Source organism: Drosophila novamexicana, unplaced genomic scaffold, assembly GCF_003285875.2.
Source record: "Drosophila novamexicana strain 15010-1031.04,08,12 unplaced genomic scaffold, DnovRS2.1 tig00000108-arrow-pilon, whole genome shotgun sequence".
Taxonomy (NCBI): domain Eukaryota; kingdom Metazoa; phylum Arthropoda; class Insecta; order Diptera; family Drosophilidae; genus Drosophila; species Drosophila novamexicana.
The window spans coordinates 2,759,728-2,777,462 of NW_020824772.1; the positions used below are offsets into that span (position 1 = coordinate 2,759,728).

Here is a 17,735-nt window from a genome sequence, read left to right on the forward strand (position 1 = left end):
GCACAAACGAATCAAAAAAATTAATTTCTATCTAAATAGTTTTGAGCTTGCAGGTTCTCTAATGAAATTTCCCGAAATTTATTTGGTAATTACGCAACACTGACACCAATTCCAAAACTTTGGAGCTTTCAAGCTCAAAAAAAAAAACAAAAAATTTTTGGAAAACTTTTGAGTGCATTTTCTTCAGTTGATTCCCCTTTAGTCGGAGCCGTGTGTTCAACGGGTACAAAACACCAAAAAACTCACGTCCGTGTGGGTGATCCAAAAATATATATAGAACAAAAAATCGAGCAAAAATAGAAACTAAATTTCCAAAGCGGATCAAAGACATGTAACAATATTTAAAAAGAACAAAGAGAGTTGCAATCAACAAAAAACAGGTGAAATGCATATCTGGTTAATTGTTGTGATATTATTGTGGCCACACGAGGTCCATGGCTATGGAGGCAATTCCTATGGAGCTGCCAGCGGGCAGGCGATTCGAATCGGTAAGCTTGCAGAACAGCAACCACACAAACCACTCGTTTGCCCCACACTCATTACTCTTTGACTCAAACGCCGGAGCACAGGTCTTATCACTGACGATAGCACGGACAGAATACGCCAAACCTTTGAGCATGCCATTGCTGTGGTGAACAGCGACTTGAGCGTTCCGCTGGTGGGTGAAACGGAGCAAGTGGCTTATGGTAACTCCGTGCAGGCGTTTACACAACTATGCAGACTTATGCAGGTGCGCAAAGTTGTGAAAGGGAAACTTTGAAAAATATTTAAAATATGTTACCTATGCTATAGAATGGCGTGGGTGCTGTATTTGGACCATCTGCCAAGCATACAGCGGCACATCTGCTAAATGCTTGCGATGCCAAGGATATACCCTTCATATATCCTCATCTATCGTGGAGTCCCCAAACAGATGGCTTCAACTTGCATCCGCATCCCGAGGACATTGCCCACGCGCTCTACGACATTATCAAACAGTTCGAATGGTCCCGATTTATTTTCTGCTACGAATCTTGTATGGTAATTGCTTAGATTATATGAATGGATCTTATGGTCAGTTACTTGCAGCGGAGTACCTCACCATACTGGATCATCTGATGACTCTATATGGCATCAAAGGACCCGTCATTAAGGTCATGCGGTACGACCTCAATCTGAATGGCAATTACAAAGCAGTTTTGCGACGCGTACGCAAATCGGAAGACAATCGCATAGTGGTCGTTGGCTCAACGGAGGGCGTAGCCGAGCTGCTGCGTCAGGCTCAGCAGGTGGGCATCATGAATGAGGACTATACATATTTGGTGGGCAATCTAGATCTGCACACCTACGAGCTGGAGGAGTACAAATACAGTGAGGCCAATATAACTGGCATACGCATGTTTGATCCGGATAAAAAGGAAGTACGTGATTTAATTGAGACACTGCAACATGAACTGGGCGAAAGTGAGCCCACAAACAATGGTAAGAGCTGCCGATTTGTAATATCCTGTTAAGCCCTTGGCTAAATATGTATCTAACTGCAGGTTCCTCGCCTATCACGCTGGCCATGGCTCTAACCTATGATGCGGTGCGTGTCATTGCCGAAACCACCAACTATTTGCCCTATCAGCCGCAACAGCTGAACTGCTCCGAACGCCATGATAATGTCCAGCCAGATGGTTCCACTTTCAGAAACTATATGCGATCGGTAAGAATATCGATCAAATTTTAAGGAACTTTTTTATATTATTTGCAACTTTTTACAGTTGGAGATTCTGGAAAAAACCATTACTGGTCGCATTTTTTTTCAGGGCAATATGCGCAAGGGTTTTAGCTTCGATGTAATTGAGCTGCAGCCCGTAGGACTCGTCAAGGTGGGCACCTGGGAGGAGGGCAAGGAGTTTGAATTCAAGCGACCACCACAAATAACCACTTTTAATGACAACGAGGAAAACTCTCTGGTTAACAAAACCTTCAAAGTGCTTATCTCCGTGCCGGTAAGTTGGCGCTTATCTCAATAAAAATAACTCTCCATATAAAGCACCTATTCAAGCTTAGAACAAGCCCTATGCGAGTCTGGTGGAAAGCATTAATACTCTGATTGGCAATAGTCAGTATGAGGGATATGGCATAGATTTGATCAAGGAGTTGGCCGAAAAACTGGGCTTTAACTTTACCTTTCACAATGGTGGCAATGATTATGGTTCCTTTAATAAGACCACAAATTTGACAACCGGAATGCTTAAGGAAATTGTTGAGGGCGTAAGTTGTAGTGACCAAAACATTAACAATAACAAAGTAACCCTGAAATCTTCAATAGCATGCAGACTTGGCAATCACAGACTTGACTATAACGTCGGAGAGAGAGGAAGCCATTGACTTTTCCATACCATTTATGAATCTAGGTAAGTCTCCTATATCGGATAGAATTTGTATACGATTTTGATATAACTACCTTCTTAAGGTATTGCCATTTTGTATGTAAAGCCGCAAAAGGCGGAGCCAGCGCTCTTTTCCTTCATGGACCCCTTCTCAAAGGAGGTGTGGCTGTATCTGGGCATTGCCTATCTGGGCGTCTCCCTGTGCCTTTTTGTGCTGGGACGTCTTTCACCTTCGGAATGGGATAATCCCTATCCCTGTATTGAAGAACCGGAAGAGCTGGAGAACCAATTTACCATTAACAATTCACTATGGTTCACCACAGGCGCACTACTACAGCAAGGCTCCGAAATTGCGCCCAAGTAATGATGGAAAATCAAGGCAACAATTTTTATGACTAATTTTCTTTTTTACAGAGCACTTAGCACCCGCACAATATCAGCTATCTGGTGGTTTTTCACGCTAATTATGGTCTCTTCATATACAGCCAACTTGGCTGCTTTCCTTACCATTGAGAACCCTTCGAGTTCGATAAACAGCGTTGAGGATTTGGCAGAGAACAAAGACGACGTGCAATATGGAGCCAAGCGCACGGGTTCCACCAGAAACTTTTTTTTAGTAAGTGCCATGTAAGAGCCAGTCTCATGTATCCATGTATAATTATATATGTATTGCCTTAGACTTCCGAGGACGAGACGTACATGAAAATGAATGCGTACATGACCAGTCATCCAGAGATGCTAACTGAAACGAATCAGGCGGGCGTCGATAAGGTCAAAGCTGGCACCAAATATGCTTTTCTTATGGAATCAACCTCTATTGAGTATAATACGGTGAGGGAGTGTAATCTAAAAAAGATAGGCGAAGCCCTTGACGAGAAGGGTTACGGCATTGCTATGCCTAAAAGTGAGTAGAGGCTTAACACAGACCCTTTTCAGCCCAATTTAACTTAATAAGTAATAAACCCCAATATATAGATTGGCCATATCGCGATAAGTTCAATAATGCGCTACTCGAGTTGCAGGAGCAGGGTGTGCTGGCCAGGCTTAAGAACAAATGGTGGAATGAAATAGGCGCCGGTGTTTGCAGCGTAAGTTTTGGAAGTACCTTATAATTTTTTAGTGGAGGAGATTACGCACCCAAGATCTAATTGATTATATGCATATGTATATGTAGTAATGTAGTACCCGTAAATTCACAGACACACTTTTGCGTATTTTATTAGTATCCGTTAATAGGAGACATATTTTTATAGCATTATAGAAGAAAAAAAAGAAAAAATACAAACATCTATATACATTTAGATTATGCTTCTTTCATACAGGCCAAAGGCGATGATGATGGTCCATCGGAACTGGGCGTCGACAACTTGAGTGGCATTTACGCCGTGCTTATTGTTGGCTCATTGTTATCCTTTGTATTTTCATTTTTCTACTGGTGCCTATTCGTCTTCAAGAAGGCCAAATTCTATGAGGTAAGCAGGGATTATTTAAAAGAGTAATTGCTAGTTGATCTTCTTCACAGGTGCCCTTTTGCGATGCACTCGCTGAGGAGTTCAAAATTGTCATCAGCTTTGCGGAAAATGAGCGCGCCTTGAAGAGCGCCCAATCGGTGTATTCACGCAGTCGCAATTCTTCACAATCCATAGAATCGCTTCAAACCGATTCGGAGGAAAATATACCCGAGGAGGATTAAGAAATTCTCATTAGATATTCTCACAGTTCTCAACAATTTTGTTTGGCATCTCATGGTATTCACTCATAAAATGCTTCAATAAAGATTTGTAAGCTCAAAGCTTTTAGAAACTTTTACTCAAAAACGTTTTCCAAACGAAAATTTTGGAAATGCTCAAGCAGTTGTCGCCTTTCCCTCATCGCGTAGAGAACACAAAATCCATAGCCTCTTTTATTTGTTTATAATTATGCATATATAATAAAAAGCTTCATTAATTTGTGCAATAAAATGCCTAAGGCCAATGTTTTAATATATTGTTTAATATTAATATTAAAAGCATCGATTCTTAATGCTCAATATGACAATTACGGCGGCTACGATAGCCTCCAAAACTCGGGCAATATACCAATTGGTAAGTTTTTCTGGCACTACAAATTGCGGTCTCCGAACGCCTGATTTATTTTTAATGCCTCGTAAAGAGAACATGCTGTTCGTTCCATCAACGCTGAAAGCTCATAAAATGCTTTTAGTGTTTGTTTGTTTGGATTTGCGACGGTTCGCGGCAACGTCTGAATGTACTATATACTCCCGCATATGGACAGCGATAAGTTCAAGTTTTTGTTTATAAACAAACCGGCAAATTACATATACTAGGACTGTATACGTAATAGTGTATATATAAACGCTCTGCTAACAACGTGTAAAAAGTTCTGTCCATTTATCGCTACGAACGCTGTGAAGCTAAGAATTTGAGACTTATATGTTCTCTTCTATTCCCAGCTTAGAGTCTGTTCCTCGTTTTTTGACCATGGAACCGCGAAAATCTATTTAAAATTTTCAAGTCTAAAAATTAAAGTAAATCTATTGCCATGTTATCCTTACTTTAGTCACCAAAACAAAAGTCATGTTTAAATTGTTATTACGCTATGAACAGAGTATTGTGCAGTCTGCTGCACCCGACTGCGAAATTCTTAATTGTCTCTTCTCCATTGAATAGGCCTGCTTACTGATCAAAATACGGAACAAATGAATATTGTATTTGATCATGCAATCGAAGTAGCCAACCTGGAGCTGGGCTTAGCCATGTCATCCCTCAAAACCGAGGTGAACTACGGCGATGCTTATCATAGCTACGGAAAACTGTGCCGCATGCTAGAGGTAAGCTTGCATCCAATTTAATTTATTACTATTATAATTTATATTGCCTTGCGACTGCAGACAGGCATAGCAGGGGTATTTGGACCCTCTTCGCGCCACACGGCTGTGCATCTGATGTCCATATGCGATGCCATGGATATACCCCACATATACTCCTACATGAGCGAATATGCCGAGGGTTTTAATCTGCATCCCCATCCTGCTGATATATCCAAGGCGCTCTACAGCCTCATAACTGCCTTCGAGTGGTCGCGTTTTATATTTCTCTATGAATCGGGTAAGTTGTGAAGTAACTTACGGTTATATTATTCATATAATTTGTCATTCAAAGCGGAATATCTGAGTATCCTGAATGAGCTTAACTCCCTTTTCGGCATGAATGGACCAATTGTCACGGTACTGCGCTATGATATGCAGCTGAATGGCAACTATAAACCCGTTTTAAGACGTGTGCGCAAGTCCGTGGACAATCGAATTGTAGTCGTGGGCTCCACAGAGACGGTGCCAGAGTTTCTAAATCAGGTAGGGACTATAAGGTAAATGTAAAACTGTTCAATACATGAGTTGGTGCCTTTATCTGATGCAGGCTCAACAAGTTGGCATTATTAACGAGGACTATAGCTACATTATTGGCAATTTGGACTTCCATGCCTTTGATCTTGAAGAGTATAAGTACAGTGAGGCCAATATAACAAGTCTGCGTATGTTTTCACCAGAGAAAATGGCTGTGAAGGAGTTAATGCAAAAAATGGGCTACAACAATGATCCAGATGATTTCCGAAATGGTAAAGAGAATAACATACCAGTTCTTAGCTGAATCTCAATGCCAAGTAATTAGGTTCGTGTCCCATAACCGTGGAAATGGCACTCACATACGATGCCGTACAATTGTTTGCCGAGACCCTGAAGAATCTTCCTTTTAAGCCGGTTTCTCAAAATTGTTCTCAGCGCACGGAAAGTGTGCGGGATGATGGTTCCTCTTTTAAAAATTATATGAGGACGGTGAGATTGTGTTTTTGACCTAAAGATTCATCTCATCTCATCGCACTATCCCAATCAGCTGCGTCTCAAGGAACGCCTTCTCACCGGACCCATCTATTTTGAAGGCAACGTTCGCAAAGGCTACCATTTGGATGTCATTGAGCTGCAGCCCTCCGGCATTATCAAAGTGGGAACCTGGGATGAGGAGCGCGGCTATAGGCCCGAGCGCTTGGCGCCCACCAACTCACAGTTCGATAACATTGACAATTCTCTAGCGAACAAAACATTTATCGTATTGCTTTCGGTTTCGGTAAGAGAACATATAATTATAATTATTACTCAAGCTATAGCCAGGATTTTTCGGTCAGAACAAACCATACGCTAGTTTGGTGGAGAGCTACAAACAACTCGAGGGCAATAGTCAGTATGAGGGATATGGTGTGGATCTGATCAAGGAGCTGGCCGATAAATTAGGCTTCAACTTTACCTTTAAAAATGGTGGCAATGATTATGGCTCATATAATAAGACTTCCAATGAATCAACGGGCATGTTGCGGGAGATAATGCATGGCGTAAGTTAATATGAAGCACATCAAATGAAAAAAAAAATTGAATTTATATTAAGATAATTTATAAAAACATATTTCTTTGCAGTATGCTGATTTGGCAGTCACTGATCTGACTATAACGTCGGAGCGCGAAGAAGCTATAGATTTTAGCATACCATTTATGAATCTAGGCAAGTTGAGAGAAATATTTCCTCAACTGCTAAAATTTACGCTCTACTTTATTTCAGGTATTGCTATACTCTATTTAAAGCCCCAGAAAGCCACACCGGAACTATTTACCTTCATGGATCCGTTCTCAGAGGAGGTTTGGTGGTTTCTTGGCTTGTCCTTTCTGGCTGTTTCGTTAAGCTTTTTCATACTTGGCCGTCTGTCGCCAAGCGAATGGGATAATCCATATCCGTGTATTGAAGAGCCAGAGGAGCTTGAGAATCAGTTTACTATAGGTAACTCCATTTGGTTTACAACAGGTGCTCTGCTACAACAGGGTTCAGAAATAGGACCCAAGTAAGTTCTTATATATACATCTTATATGTTTCTTCAATACATTATTCCCAATCAGAGCCTTGTCGACGCGCACTGTAGCCAGTTTCTGGTGGTTCTTTACGTTGATTGTCGTCTCCTCCTATACAGCTAATCTAGCTGCCTTCTTGACCATTGAGAAACCACAAAGCTTAATCAACAGCGTGGATGATCTGGCTGAGAACAAGGACGGCGTTGTCTATGGAGCCAAGCGTACAGGATCGACTAGGAACTTCTTTTTGGTTAGTCTTAGGATATTTAAATTCGTAGAGATTACTTTACTCGTGTTTTACCGCAGACCTCCGAAGATGAACGCTACGTGAAAATGAATAAATTTATGACTGAACATCCTGAGCATCTAACAGAAACCAATCAGGAGGGCGTTGACCGGGTCAAGACTAGCACTCATTATGCCTTTCTCATGGAATCCACATCCATTGAGTATAACACGAAGCGCGAATGTAATCTCAAGAAAATTGGCGATGCTCTGGACGAGAAGGGCTATGGAATAGCCATGCGCAAGAGTATGTCGTAAAAGTACCCAAAGAATTTCCATTAACTTATAAGCTCAAATCCTATAGATTGGCCACATCGCGATAAATTTAATAATGCGTTGCTGGAGCTGCAGGAGCAGGGCGTGCTGGAAAAGATGAAGAACAAATGGTGGAATGAGGTGGGCTCTGGAATATGCGCAACCAAGGAAGATGCACCCGATGCCACACCACTTGCCATGGATAATCTAGAGGGCGTCTTCTTCGTCCTGCTCGTGGGTTCATGCTGTGCGCTGCTCTATGGCGTGATCAGCTGGGTGCTGTTCATCATCAAAAAAGCGCGGCACTTTAAGGTAAGCATTCAACAGATAAAACCTTGAGGTAAACTCACATAAATCCTGTTGCAGGTGCCGGTGAAGGATGCGCTTATAGAAGAGTTTCACTTTCTCATTGACTTTAACAACTATGTACGCGTACTCAAGAGCTCGGAGTCGATTTACTCACGCAGCCGGCAGTCTTCCATGTCGGTGGGTTCGATCAGACAAGAATTGCAAACGGCGTTAAATTAAATAAGAAATTGTCAGCTTTATTAAAAAGTTAGTTCACATGGAATGCTATGAAATTGTTTTTAAAGTATGAAATATTACTTCATATTCAGTTTGTAGCTTTACCTTTAATCGTTTTTCAGTGCAATAAAAGGGCTTGATTTGCAAAAGCACCAAAAAATTATATGAAATAGACCTATTACTCCAGTAGAAGGAAGTGCCTACGCCAGCAATATGTTTAACAAACTATTTAGAATATTTGGGCCAAATACTTGGCCTAGTTTTAGTGGATTAATAAATATTTTAACAATATTACGTAGTTGAGATCGGTCTTAGGTCCAGTTCTTTGCTCGCCACAACAGGCAATGTATGTGATTATCCACATTAGATGGAGGCATCGATTTGCCCGCACCATGCGTGGGCGTGCTGGCCACTGAGCTAGCTGTATTCGAAGTGGACTCACCCATGTCCACATAGCGCGAGATCAGCGAACGATAGCGTCGCCCAAGCGTAGCTATTAGCGGCACGCTGGCATTCGGCATGGTTATGATAGCTTTAATCTGAAATGGATTAACGACTGAATTAACTACTCATTATATACTATACACGCAAATATTGACCTCATTCTCATAAGGACGAAATACACTAATGGGACGCAGCGATTGCAGCTCGGCCACAATGAGACAACCCCAGGTGGTGCCTATGTACAGCTCGGTATTGTGTGCCGCCAGTGCCGAGATTTGGCATTTAATAAGATTTACGTGCTCATCAATTGCAATGCTCTGTAGGGATTCGGAACAGGGCAGCAGCTTTGAGCAGTCCAATTTATTTTCAATACGCTTCGTCATTGTACCCCACTGATATACCATGCAGCCGGGATACAAACAGCTAAAGACGTGGCTATCATTGCTGCACAGGCGCACCACTTTAACATCCTCGATCAGATTGGGCTCCTCGCTGTGGCACAAGGCCTGATGACCGCACACGCCAGACTCATTAACAGGAAAAACATTGATTTTGCCAGCTAACTCGCCACACCACAGCTCATAATTGCTGTAAAGAACGGATAAGGATCAGCAAAGTTGAAAGAGGCTTGATAGCAAACTCACCCTTCAATCAGTACTGAGCAGGCGGCATGAAGCACAAAACCGGAACAAATCTCGGTGAGCACAAATGAGCCCTCGGCAAAGGCGCAATTACTGGGCATACGACTGGCATCCACCAGGAAAACACGACCATTTTGTAATCCCACAGCGACACGCACAATGTCCTCCATATACACTAAACTTATTACAGCTGACTTGATGGCGGGATCAAGCATGTAGGAGAACAAATGTGCATAGCTCGATGTGCTGTACGCGTGCAAATTACCCGAAACATCACCCATCCAAATAGCCTCACCCACTAAACAGCAGCATTGCATATTCACCTTGGGCACACGCTGTGCGGAACGTGCACGTGCGGTTGCGCTAGTTTCGGGCGTTTTAGGCGGCACCATTTGCGGCTGTGGAGCACAACTAATGCTGCTGCACTGCAGCAGACTACCAGTTAGAGCAACGTCTAGTATGTCAATGTGTGAACCAAAAGCAGGCAGCCACAGTTCAAGGCCGGAGCGCTCCTCCTCAATGCTGCCCAACAATAATTGAAATGCGCCGCAAACAATCTTGTCGCTGTGCGGCAGAGCTACCACGTCCAGCAAATGGATGCACTCAGGCGCACTTTAAGGTAAATTGGGATTAAGCCCGCGATATACTGAGAGCTGCTTCAAACTTTACCTGAGTATAGAAACTATCTGACTAGCTGATGGCCGTCGACGCGGCTGTTCGTGCCAGCAGAGTACCATGAGATCTAGACAACAGGTGGGAAACTGTGTCTCGCGCTGTGTCAGCGCCGGACGACTGCCCTCCAATATGCACTCCTTGATAGACTCATGACCCTCAAAAGGCTGGCGCAGGCTAATATTCTCATAAATAAACATACCAAAAGAAAAGCAATCCACCTAAGGGAAAGAACAATGATGAAAACAAATCAGTTTATATCAGTTCAATTACCAGTTACCTTTTCTGTATACTCCTCCTCGCCATTATAACGTATGATCTCGGGCGCCATAAAGCCTTCCGTGCCGCCAAAGCCTTTGGCACTAAGACCAGCCGCCGTTTGACGACTGATGCCATAATCTGCAATTTTAATATGCACCTGGTTGCGTGGACTATCCTCACTGTGCGGCTGTGGCAGCTCCCAGACGAGCACATTTTCAGATTTCAGATCCCGATATATAATGCGCCGGCGATGCAGATACTCGATGGCGCGTGCGGCCTGCAGAACCAACATTTGGAATGTATGAGGACCCATGTGTGCGCCACTGCGCCTATACTGGCGCAACAGTGCATCAAGACCTCCTAGTGGCGCCAGCTCCAGCACCAAGGCCAAAGGTTTTATGCAAATGCCTACTAGAGGCACAATATTCGGATGCTTCAGTGTGAGCAGTACGGCCAACTCTTGTCTAGCGGTGCAATAGGCCTTGCAGGAATGCTGCAGCGGATCGCGATCCCATTTACCCACGGCCACCTTATAAGCCATCAAAGCACTCTAAAAATACAATACAAAAGGGAGGATATAATCTTTAAGGGTTAATGAGAACTGATTTTGACCAACCTCCTTAGCCCGCGCACCTGGCTGCACCGGCTGCAGCATTTTCATGGCCACCGGTCGGGACGCTCGAGCGCCACGCAACTTGCATGTGGCCTTGAAGACAAAGCCAAAGGCGCCGCGTCCCAGTAGCGACCCCTTGATGATGCATTCAGGGGCAATTGTATGCTTGTCGGGAATATCTGCAAAGATGACATCAGGTGCCAGCTGTGCCATTGACTGCTCCAGATGAACCGGGCAGCTGAGTTTGCTTTGATTGTATACGGACAAAATGCACTCCTCAACCATCCAGGCATAGCAGACATTCGAGTTGTCTGGTAGATTATGCGAAGCATAAGCTGGATGTCCATCCACAGAGGTGTTGCGGGAAGAGAAAGCCGAGTCCGGTCCTACGCCCGAATCCGCATCTGAGCCAGCACCCAGCGAATCGGCTGAGCGTCTCTCCCGGCTTGCAGTTGCATTAAGATAAGCGGAAAACACATTCAGGGCGCCGTCGTCACCAGGATCACCAATGCCATGTAAAAAGAAAGTGCCACGTTTACCACTGCGACTGGGTCTACTGCCACTCAGACTGGGCTCCCGCTCCACAGGCTCTGCACCATTCTGTAGTTGGAGCTTCCGGAGGCAACGTGGGCAAAGCACTAAGCGTGTTATCAAGAAACGCCCCTCAGAGGTATGCACAAAGCGTGTACCGAGCGCTGGATACCAATCCTCCAACAGCAGATCTATGTGGTCCACAACCAGAGCTAACAGCTTAGCCACATGGGACATATGCGGCTGTAACTCAGCCAGCAGTTGCCGTTCGCCCGCATCGAGCTCTTGGTAAATGCTCACGTGAAGCAGTGGGAAGTAAACCTCCAAAATACTAGAGGAGCTCAGGTTCACATCGCTCCAAGCGCCATCCAATTTGAGCTTGAAGCGGTTGCCAGCTGTGCGAAAAGGCTGTGTGCGTTCGTTGCTTTGGAAGGGCACTTCCCAAATGCGAAAGATAAGTATGGGTCCGTAGTATAATGCCAGACCCGTTTGCCACAGGTTCCACTGGGTGTCCTGCTCCAGCGAGCCACGCAAATCAAAGTCTAGATATTTCTGGTGAGGAATAGCAGGATTAAGAAGCATTCAATTTGAAGTAATCCAGAAAACTCACATCCTGTGCGGCCACATACACGCCTCGAATAGCCTCAATTATTTGCTCGTCGGCCAGAACACGCGTAAGCAGACGTGACCAGAAGCCGGAAGGAAAGTACGTCATGAGCAGCATGCGACGCAAGCCCTGACTGGCCGCGGAGACCGAACACGTTGGGGTACGTGGCAGATGCTGTTCATAGATGAGCTTATTCAGATTGAGCTCCTGCGAGACGGAGCAGCCCAGATTACGACCTCGTACACGTTGCAGTAATTTAACCGTGGTTCCTTCGTTATAGGCAGCCGCCTCCTGCAGAGGCAGCAATGAGGGAATCAAAAGCGTACGCGAATCCCAGGTTAACGCCACCTCAAACTTGTTTAACAAGCTTACTATATAGCTAAAAAAAATAAAAATAGAAATAGGTTTGGTAAGAGAGAACAAGTTTATGACAATGCAAGTGCACCCACCTACGATTCCCATTGCCCTGGGCGTGCACACTGCGAAAGAGCAGCTGCAGGTCGTCTAGCTTCATGACGCCCGTAGGTGCAAAGGGATTTATCTCCCGCACAGTAACCACATGCGCCAACATATCGCACAGCCACTGTGGGTCAAGAAAATAGTAATCCCTAAGCGTGGCATCATCATAGTGCAGTAGAATGCCATTATCGTGACACCAGGTTGTTGCCTGCTGGAGCTCCGCGGCATCGCGAAAACTCTTGTAGTTATGCAAACGCATTTGCTCTGTGACCATACAACGATATTGCTCCGCATCCAATACCGGATCGCGACCGGCGGCGCGTAGACTACAAGCAATCACATTAATAATATCCTCTAAAGCAATATAGGTTGCTGGTATCTTCTGCAGCAACATAGGCTCCTTGGAGCCGGGCGATCGCAGCTGCATGGCTGTGTCGTAGATGATGTTGGCCAACAAATGGATATTGTGCAGTGTACTATAAAATAGAGATTAGATATAACATTGGCTACAATTTTAGCCTGCAACAGCACTCACCGACAGCTGATTTCAATGGAGTCAATGACACGCGGTAATCCAATCTTCTCAGCATCTGGAATAGCTATAAACTTCTCGCGTATCAGCTGCTGCAATTGCTCTGCCTGCTGTGCGGAGATGGATTCACCAACCGTATCGAAATGCGTGCCGACAATGAGCACCGGTGAATTTGGAGCACGCGCCTGTATATTGCCTAGCCATTGCAGCAGTTCCGCCAAGCCCTTGTGGCCATCACTAATGCGCCAAAGCACCAGATAGAGACTGCGCTTGGACAGAAAGTATTGATGTGTCGCATAGTATTCCTTCTGGCCGCCAAAATCCCATGTGCGAAAGACAATCGCTTGACAGCCTGTTGCCCGTTTGCGCTTCTCGCAGATCCAGGTGCCAATATCCACGCCAACCGTTGAGATGTTCGCCTGGCGCTGGGAGCGCGAGGTGCTGCGCGCGTGTCCCATGCGCTTGGCCCAATGATTCTCATTGGCGCGCGAACGATGCGAACTGGAGCCACCCGAACCATTGCCCACACCCTGACGCAGTAGATCTAGCAACGTGGTCTTGCCGATTCCACACGAGCCCACAACCATTAGCTTCATGCGTGCATACGGCTGCGCATCCTCATAGATGGACTTCAAATAACCGACTATGTCCATGGTCTTGTGCTTTTTACTTTCAATCATGGAGCGGAGCGGCTCCTGCAGCAGGCAGCCGCGTGTGTTCAGGTTCCACAGCCGCGAGAGCAGACCCAGATGTGGTGGCAACTCGGTAATCTGAACATTCCCACTGATATTTAAAACGGAGAGGCTGCTTAGCTCATGCAGGGAGGCAGGTATTTCCTTCAGACAGTTATTAGTCATGTCCAGCATTGATAGATTGGGAAATATGACCTTCGACTTGTTGACGCCCACCACACTCCAGTCGGCATCCTCACTCTCATTGAACAACGTCGTGGCATCATCTGTAGACAGCTGTATGCGCGTCAGCAGATTATCGGCCAAGATGAGCGTCCGCAGCGCCTCCAGACGCAAATGGCGCCTGTGCCGGCAGACGCTTTTCAGCACAGAGGCACGAAAGGAGCAGCTGCTGCCTTTAGACGACTTATAGATGGGCTCATCCATGCCCTCTGGCAGCTGGACATGACTATAGCACAGCAGATGCGGATCGGATTCGGTAATGCGCGGCAAGCTGGGCCAGCACGAGATCTCGTTATGGCTCAAATCCAGCTGCTTCAGTGTGGCCGGATAGCTGGTCACATGGCCCATGGAGCGAAGGCTGTTGTAGGACATGTTCAGCCGTGTTAAATTAACTGCCAGACAGGGCAGAGCAGCGGGAATGCTGGTGAACAAATTGTTGGCAATATTCAAACTGCTTAGCTGCGATGCACCATACGGCGCCTTGCCATCAGCCACAGCCTGTTCCTGCTCTTGCTCCTGGTCCTGCTGCCACTTCAAGTCATTGTCAGTGATATCCAGTGCTGTGGACCAGAGATTGCGATGCGTCAGTGTCCGATGTAGCAGCGTGTGCGGCTTATTGGAGGATGGCTCATCACAGGATTGCAGTAGCTGCAACTTGTCCAGGCTCATCAGCGAGCCGCTAGTTTGCATGGGCGGCACAGGCAACTCGCGCAGCAGATTAAAGGCCACATTCAGTTCACGCAGCTTGGGCGCTCGCCACATATCAAAGGGCAGCTGTTGCAGCTTATTGTTGGAAATATCCAAAATGGTCAACGCGGGCAGATGGAAAATAGCCGCCGGCAGGCAGGTCAGCTGATTATCTTGCAGAAAGAGCTCATCTAGCACTGGACAGTTGTAGGTCTTGTCCAGGGGCGCCGGCAGCTCCGTGATTTTGTTCTGGGCAATGTTCAGATATCTAAAAAACCCAAAGATTAGGTACAGTTCCTAAAGGATTACCATGTAGCACTCACTTGAGACTAACTAAGTTAAACAGCTCGGGGGGAATGCTGGTTAATAGGTTGTGCGAAAAATCAATGCGTGTGATAGCCGTTAGTGCCACCTCGTTGAGCCTAGGATGCGAACTTAGCTTGGGATTCAGTTGTAGCACTCCACTCACCAGCCAGCCAATCCGTACGAAGGGAAGCTGCACATTCATGCTAAGGCTGTGCCAGTCAATTATCGTTGGAACATTAGGAAACATGGCGCTGTACGATATATTGCTGGCAGAAGGCAGAAACACATTCACCTCCACTGGCGTGGGCAGACCCTTCTTGTTAATCTTGTAGTCTGAGTCGGGATGCACACGTCGCGCCAACAGGCGACTTAATAGCGCCTCATCCTCGCTGGCAATGGCCACGCTTATGGCCGTGCCATTATCATCCCGTGCTCCAAACTTCAGCAGTAGATCCAACATGGGCAAGGAGCGCTGTTTGCAAGCCTCCGTAATAGGCATATTGCTTAAGCCATAGATCTCCTCGCTGCACTTGGGATCGTTGTGATCTTCCACGGGCTTGGCCACAATATTTGGATTGGCGCCATGCTGCAGCAGCGCTTGCGCGACATCCAAATGCCCACCTCGCACCGCAGCTAACAGCGCTGTTTCGCGTGCCGCACCACACAGCAAATTGATATGGATGGGACATCGCTGTGACTCCTGCTCCTGCGTTGGCTGCGCTTCGAGCGCGTCACCCTCGCCAGATATATGCAGCTTGGACATAATGGCTTGTATGCCAAAGGAGATGCGCTTACGCGTGGGCGTTATGGGCGTGCTCTGGCCCGTCGTCGAACTGCCCGAGTCCTCGCTTAAGGTGCGCCGACAACGCAGTTGCCACTTAAGCAGTACACCCAGCAGCTGCTTATTGCCAAGCAAGCTGGCAATGTAGAGACTGGTTTGCCCAGTCACATCCTGGGCATTAGCATCGAAGGGCAGGCGCCACTCCCATTGGCCCTCCTCGTCACGATATGTCTGATAGAAGTAGTCGGGATATGGAAAGCCGATTATCAGCTCCAGCATCTTGATATGCCCATTGATGCAGGCCGCATGCAGTGGTAGCCAGCGCTCCACAGTCGCCTGTTGTATCAGCTCCGGAAAGCGCTCGAGCATAAGCTTGGCAATCCCATAATGACCATTGTGAACGGCTGCATAGAGCGGTGAGTACTTGGTGACCGCATGTGAGCGTCCATCTGCACCAGCGTCAATCAGCCGTTGTGTGATGCTCTCGAAGCCGGATTGACTGGCGCTAGGTTAAACAAGAGAAGACATTGCATTACTGATGTACATATATGCTGATTGATTGAATGACACATTGACCGACCGACTGATTGACTTATTGGCACTTCGGCTAAATAATTGACTGGCTAAAAGACAGTGCCTGACTAATTGACTGGCTTCCTCATTTGACTATCTGAATGACAGGGCGACTGTTAGATTAACATTATACATAAATTATGTAAATACATATATACCCATTGATTGTCTGATTGAAAATGTATAATAGCACGAGTAAGTTGGCAAATAAACAAAACACATATATTATTAAGTTTGCATTTTAACTTACATAAAGAGAAGCGTATTGGCGCCGGCTGGTGCCATATTGACAATGATCTGTCGCTCCCTACCCAGCGCCTCGAGCAGCACGCGCACCGTGCGTTCATCTCCAATGCTGACGGCGGCACGCAACTCGCCATGCTTTATTTGACGCACCTCCTCACGCGCATCTGGAAGAGATAAAGGCAATTAGGTCAAGCAAGGATACAGCATATGGTAAACTGTTTATCATGTATCGCACCCAGTCCACGCGAGTTCTCAATGACCTCATCGACAAAATAGTCGCAGGCATCCAAAGCAGTCTCAGTGCCAGGCTTCGGCCGTTCCACAAATTTCCAAGACATTCTTATGTAAGCTGCCCCAACCAATGCCAAACAAACCAAAAAAGCTTAATATTTATGCCATCAAGACAACCGCGTGGCGCGCTGCTCGGTATTTAACTGAGCCAACTATTGACTTGGCAGTTGCTTCGGAAAATCGATTCATTTGCCAGCAACGTCGCGACGTGTTGTCTGGTTCGTACGCTTCGACAAAGACTTCATTCATTGAAGCCGTTGCACGCACTGCGCAAGACACACAAATCCCACAACTGTTGCACATTGGGTATGGGTCATGGTTGGGTATACCGTGGACAGGTGTGCGTATTTATTTGTTTACATTCATAGTTGATGTGTATCAAGTATCTCAGGGGCGCAAGTGTGAATGCGAATGGCTAATCAAGCATTTCCAACTCATATGCCTATCCGGCTGTATCACATTTGAATTTGTTGATATTTAAAATTGTAATTTTGCGCGCCCATTTGGCAATTTTGGAACTTAAACACCCTGTGCCAACGCTAGTTTATTGACTTTTACTTACCCTCATCCGAGTCATCACTATTCTTCATATCCTTGTCATATACAGCGCTTTGCGCTCTGTTTTCAACACGTTTATGTTGCACAGCACCATGCGAGTCACTTAAAATGCGTTGTGCAGATTTTCACATTTTTAGCGCGATTTTTGTACACATTTTTCGCCGTTTTACTTGCGAAATTTTCACTTTGTTTGTTTACTTTTGTGCCAGGGCCGTCGAAACAGTGACAGTTTCGTTAAGTTAATCGTTATCGTTTCGATTGTACAGCTCTGCATCGTTGAGAAATATCGCACCTATACAGCAC

At 45.8% G+C, this 17,735-nt stretch overlaps 2 protein-coding genes across 2 annotated transcripts; one reads left to right on the forward strand and one right to left on the reverse strand.

Annotated features, from left to right (window-relative positions):
- Window positions 1–353: 353 nt before the first annotated feature.
- On the forward strand, window positions 354–8,325 carry LOC115771684. The gene is made up of 28 exons (XM_030717501.1): window positions 354–488; window positions 570–730; window positions 793–1,015; window positions 1,069–1,461; window positions 1,524–1,687; window positions 1,746–1,976; window positions 2,038–2,241; window positions 2,300–2,384; window positions 2,444–2,720; window positions 2,775–2,976; window positions 3,039–3,264; window positions 3,336–3,448; window positions 3,683–3,832; window positions 3,883–4,050; window positions 4,330–4,444; window positions 5,030–5,190; window positions 5,251–5,467; window positions 5,522–5,712; window positions 5,777–5,975; window positions 6,029–6,192; window positions 6,251–6,481; window positions 6,540–6,743; window positions 6,826–6,910; window positions 6,968–7,244; window positions 7,300–7,501; window positions 7,558–7,783; window positions 7,841–8,103; window positions 8,158–8,325. The coding sequence occupies exons 1-28, from the start codon at window positions 386–388 to the stop codon at window positions 8,317–8,319; spliced, it is 5,397 nt and encodes a 1,798-aa protein (XP_030573361.1). The 5' UTR covers window positions 354–385; the 3' UTR covers window positions 8,320–8,325.
- Window positions 8,326–8,608: 283 nt separating this feature from the next.
- Window positions 8,609–17,593, reverse strand: LOC115771693 (leucine-rich repeat serine/threonine-protein kinase 1). The gene is made up of 12 exons (XM_030717509.1): window positions 17,437–17,593; window positions 16,588–16,747; window positions 15,001–16,269; window positions 13,080–14,945; window positions 12,535–13,020; window positions 12,089–12,464; window positions 10,951–12,030; window positions 10,354–10,884; window positions 10,071–10,294; window positions 9,405–10,013; window positions 8,916–9,348; window positions 8,609–8,855 (listed from the first exon to the last, which is right to left on the reverse strand). The coding sequence occupies exons 1-12, from the start codon at window positions 17,462–17,464 to the stop codon at window positions 8,628–8,630; spliced, it is 7,290 nt and encodes a 2,429-aa protein (XP_030573369.1). The 5' UTR covers window positions 17,465–17,593; the 3' UTR covers window positions 8,609–8,627.
- Between the last annotated feature and the right edge of the window lie 142 nt (window positions 17,594–17,735).

Bases quoted from the DNA above. Each gene is read 5' to 3' on its own strand.
- LOC115771684 (XM_030717501.1), top strand. From the start codon at position 386: ATGCATATCTGGTTAATTGTTGTGATATTATTGTGGCCACACGAGGTC. The intron at 1,016-1,068 runs GTATGGTAATTG...AGTTACTTGCAG, and splicing joins TATTTTCTGCTACGAATCTT to CGGAGTACCTCACCATACTG. The intron at 5,713-5,776 runs GTAGGGACTATA...TATCTGATGCAG, and splicing joins TGCCAGAGTTTCTAAATCAG to GCTCAACAAGTTGGCATTAT.
- LOC115771693 (XM_030717509.1), bottom strand. From the start codon at position 17,464: ATGAAGAATAGTGATGACTCGGATGAGG. The intron at 13,021-13,079 runs GTGAGTGCTGTT...TCTATTTTATAG, and splicing joins TCCATTGAAATCAGCTGTCG to TACACTGCACAATATCCATT. The intron at 8,856-8,915 runs GTCAATATTTGC...AATCCATTTCAG, and splicing joins TTCGTCCTTATGAGAATGAG to ATTAAAGCTATCATAACCAT.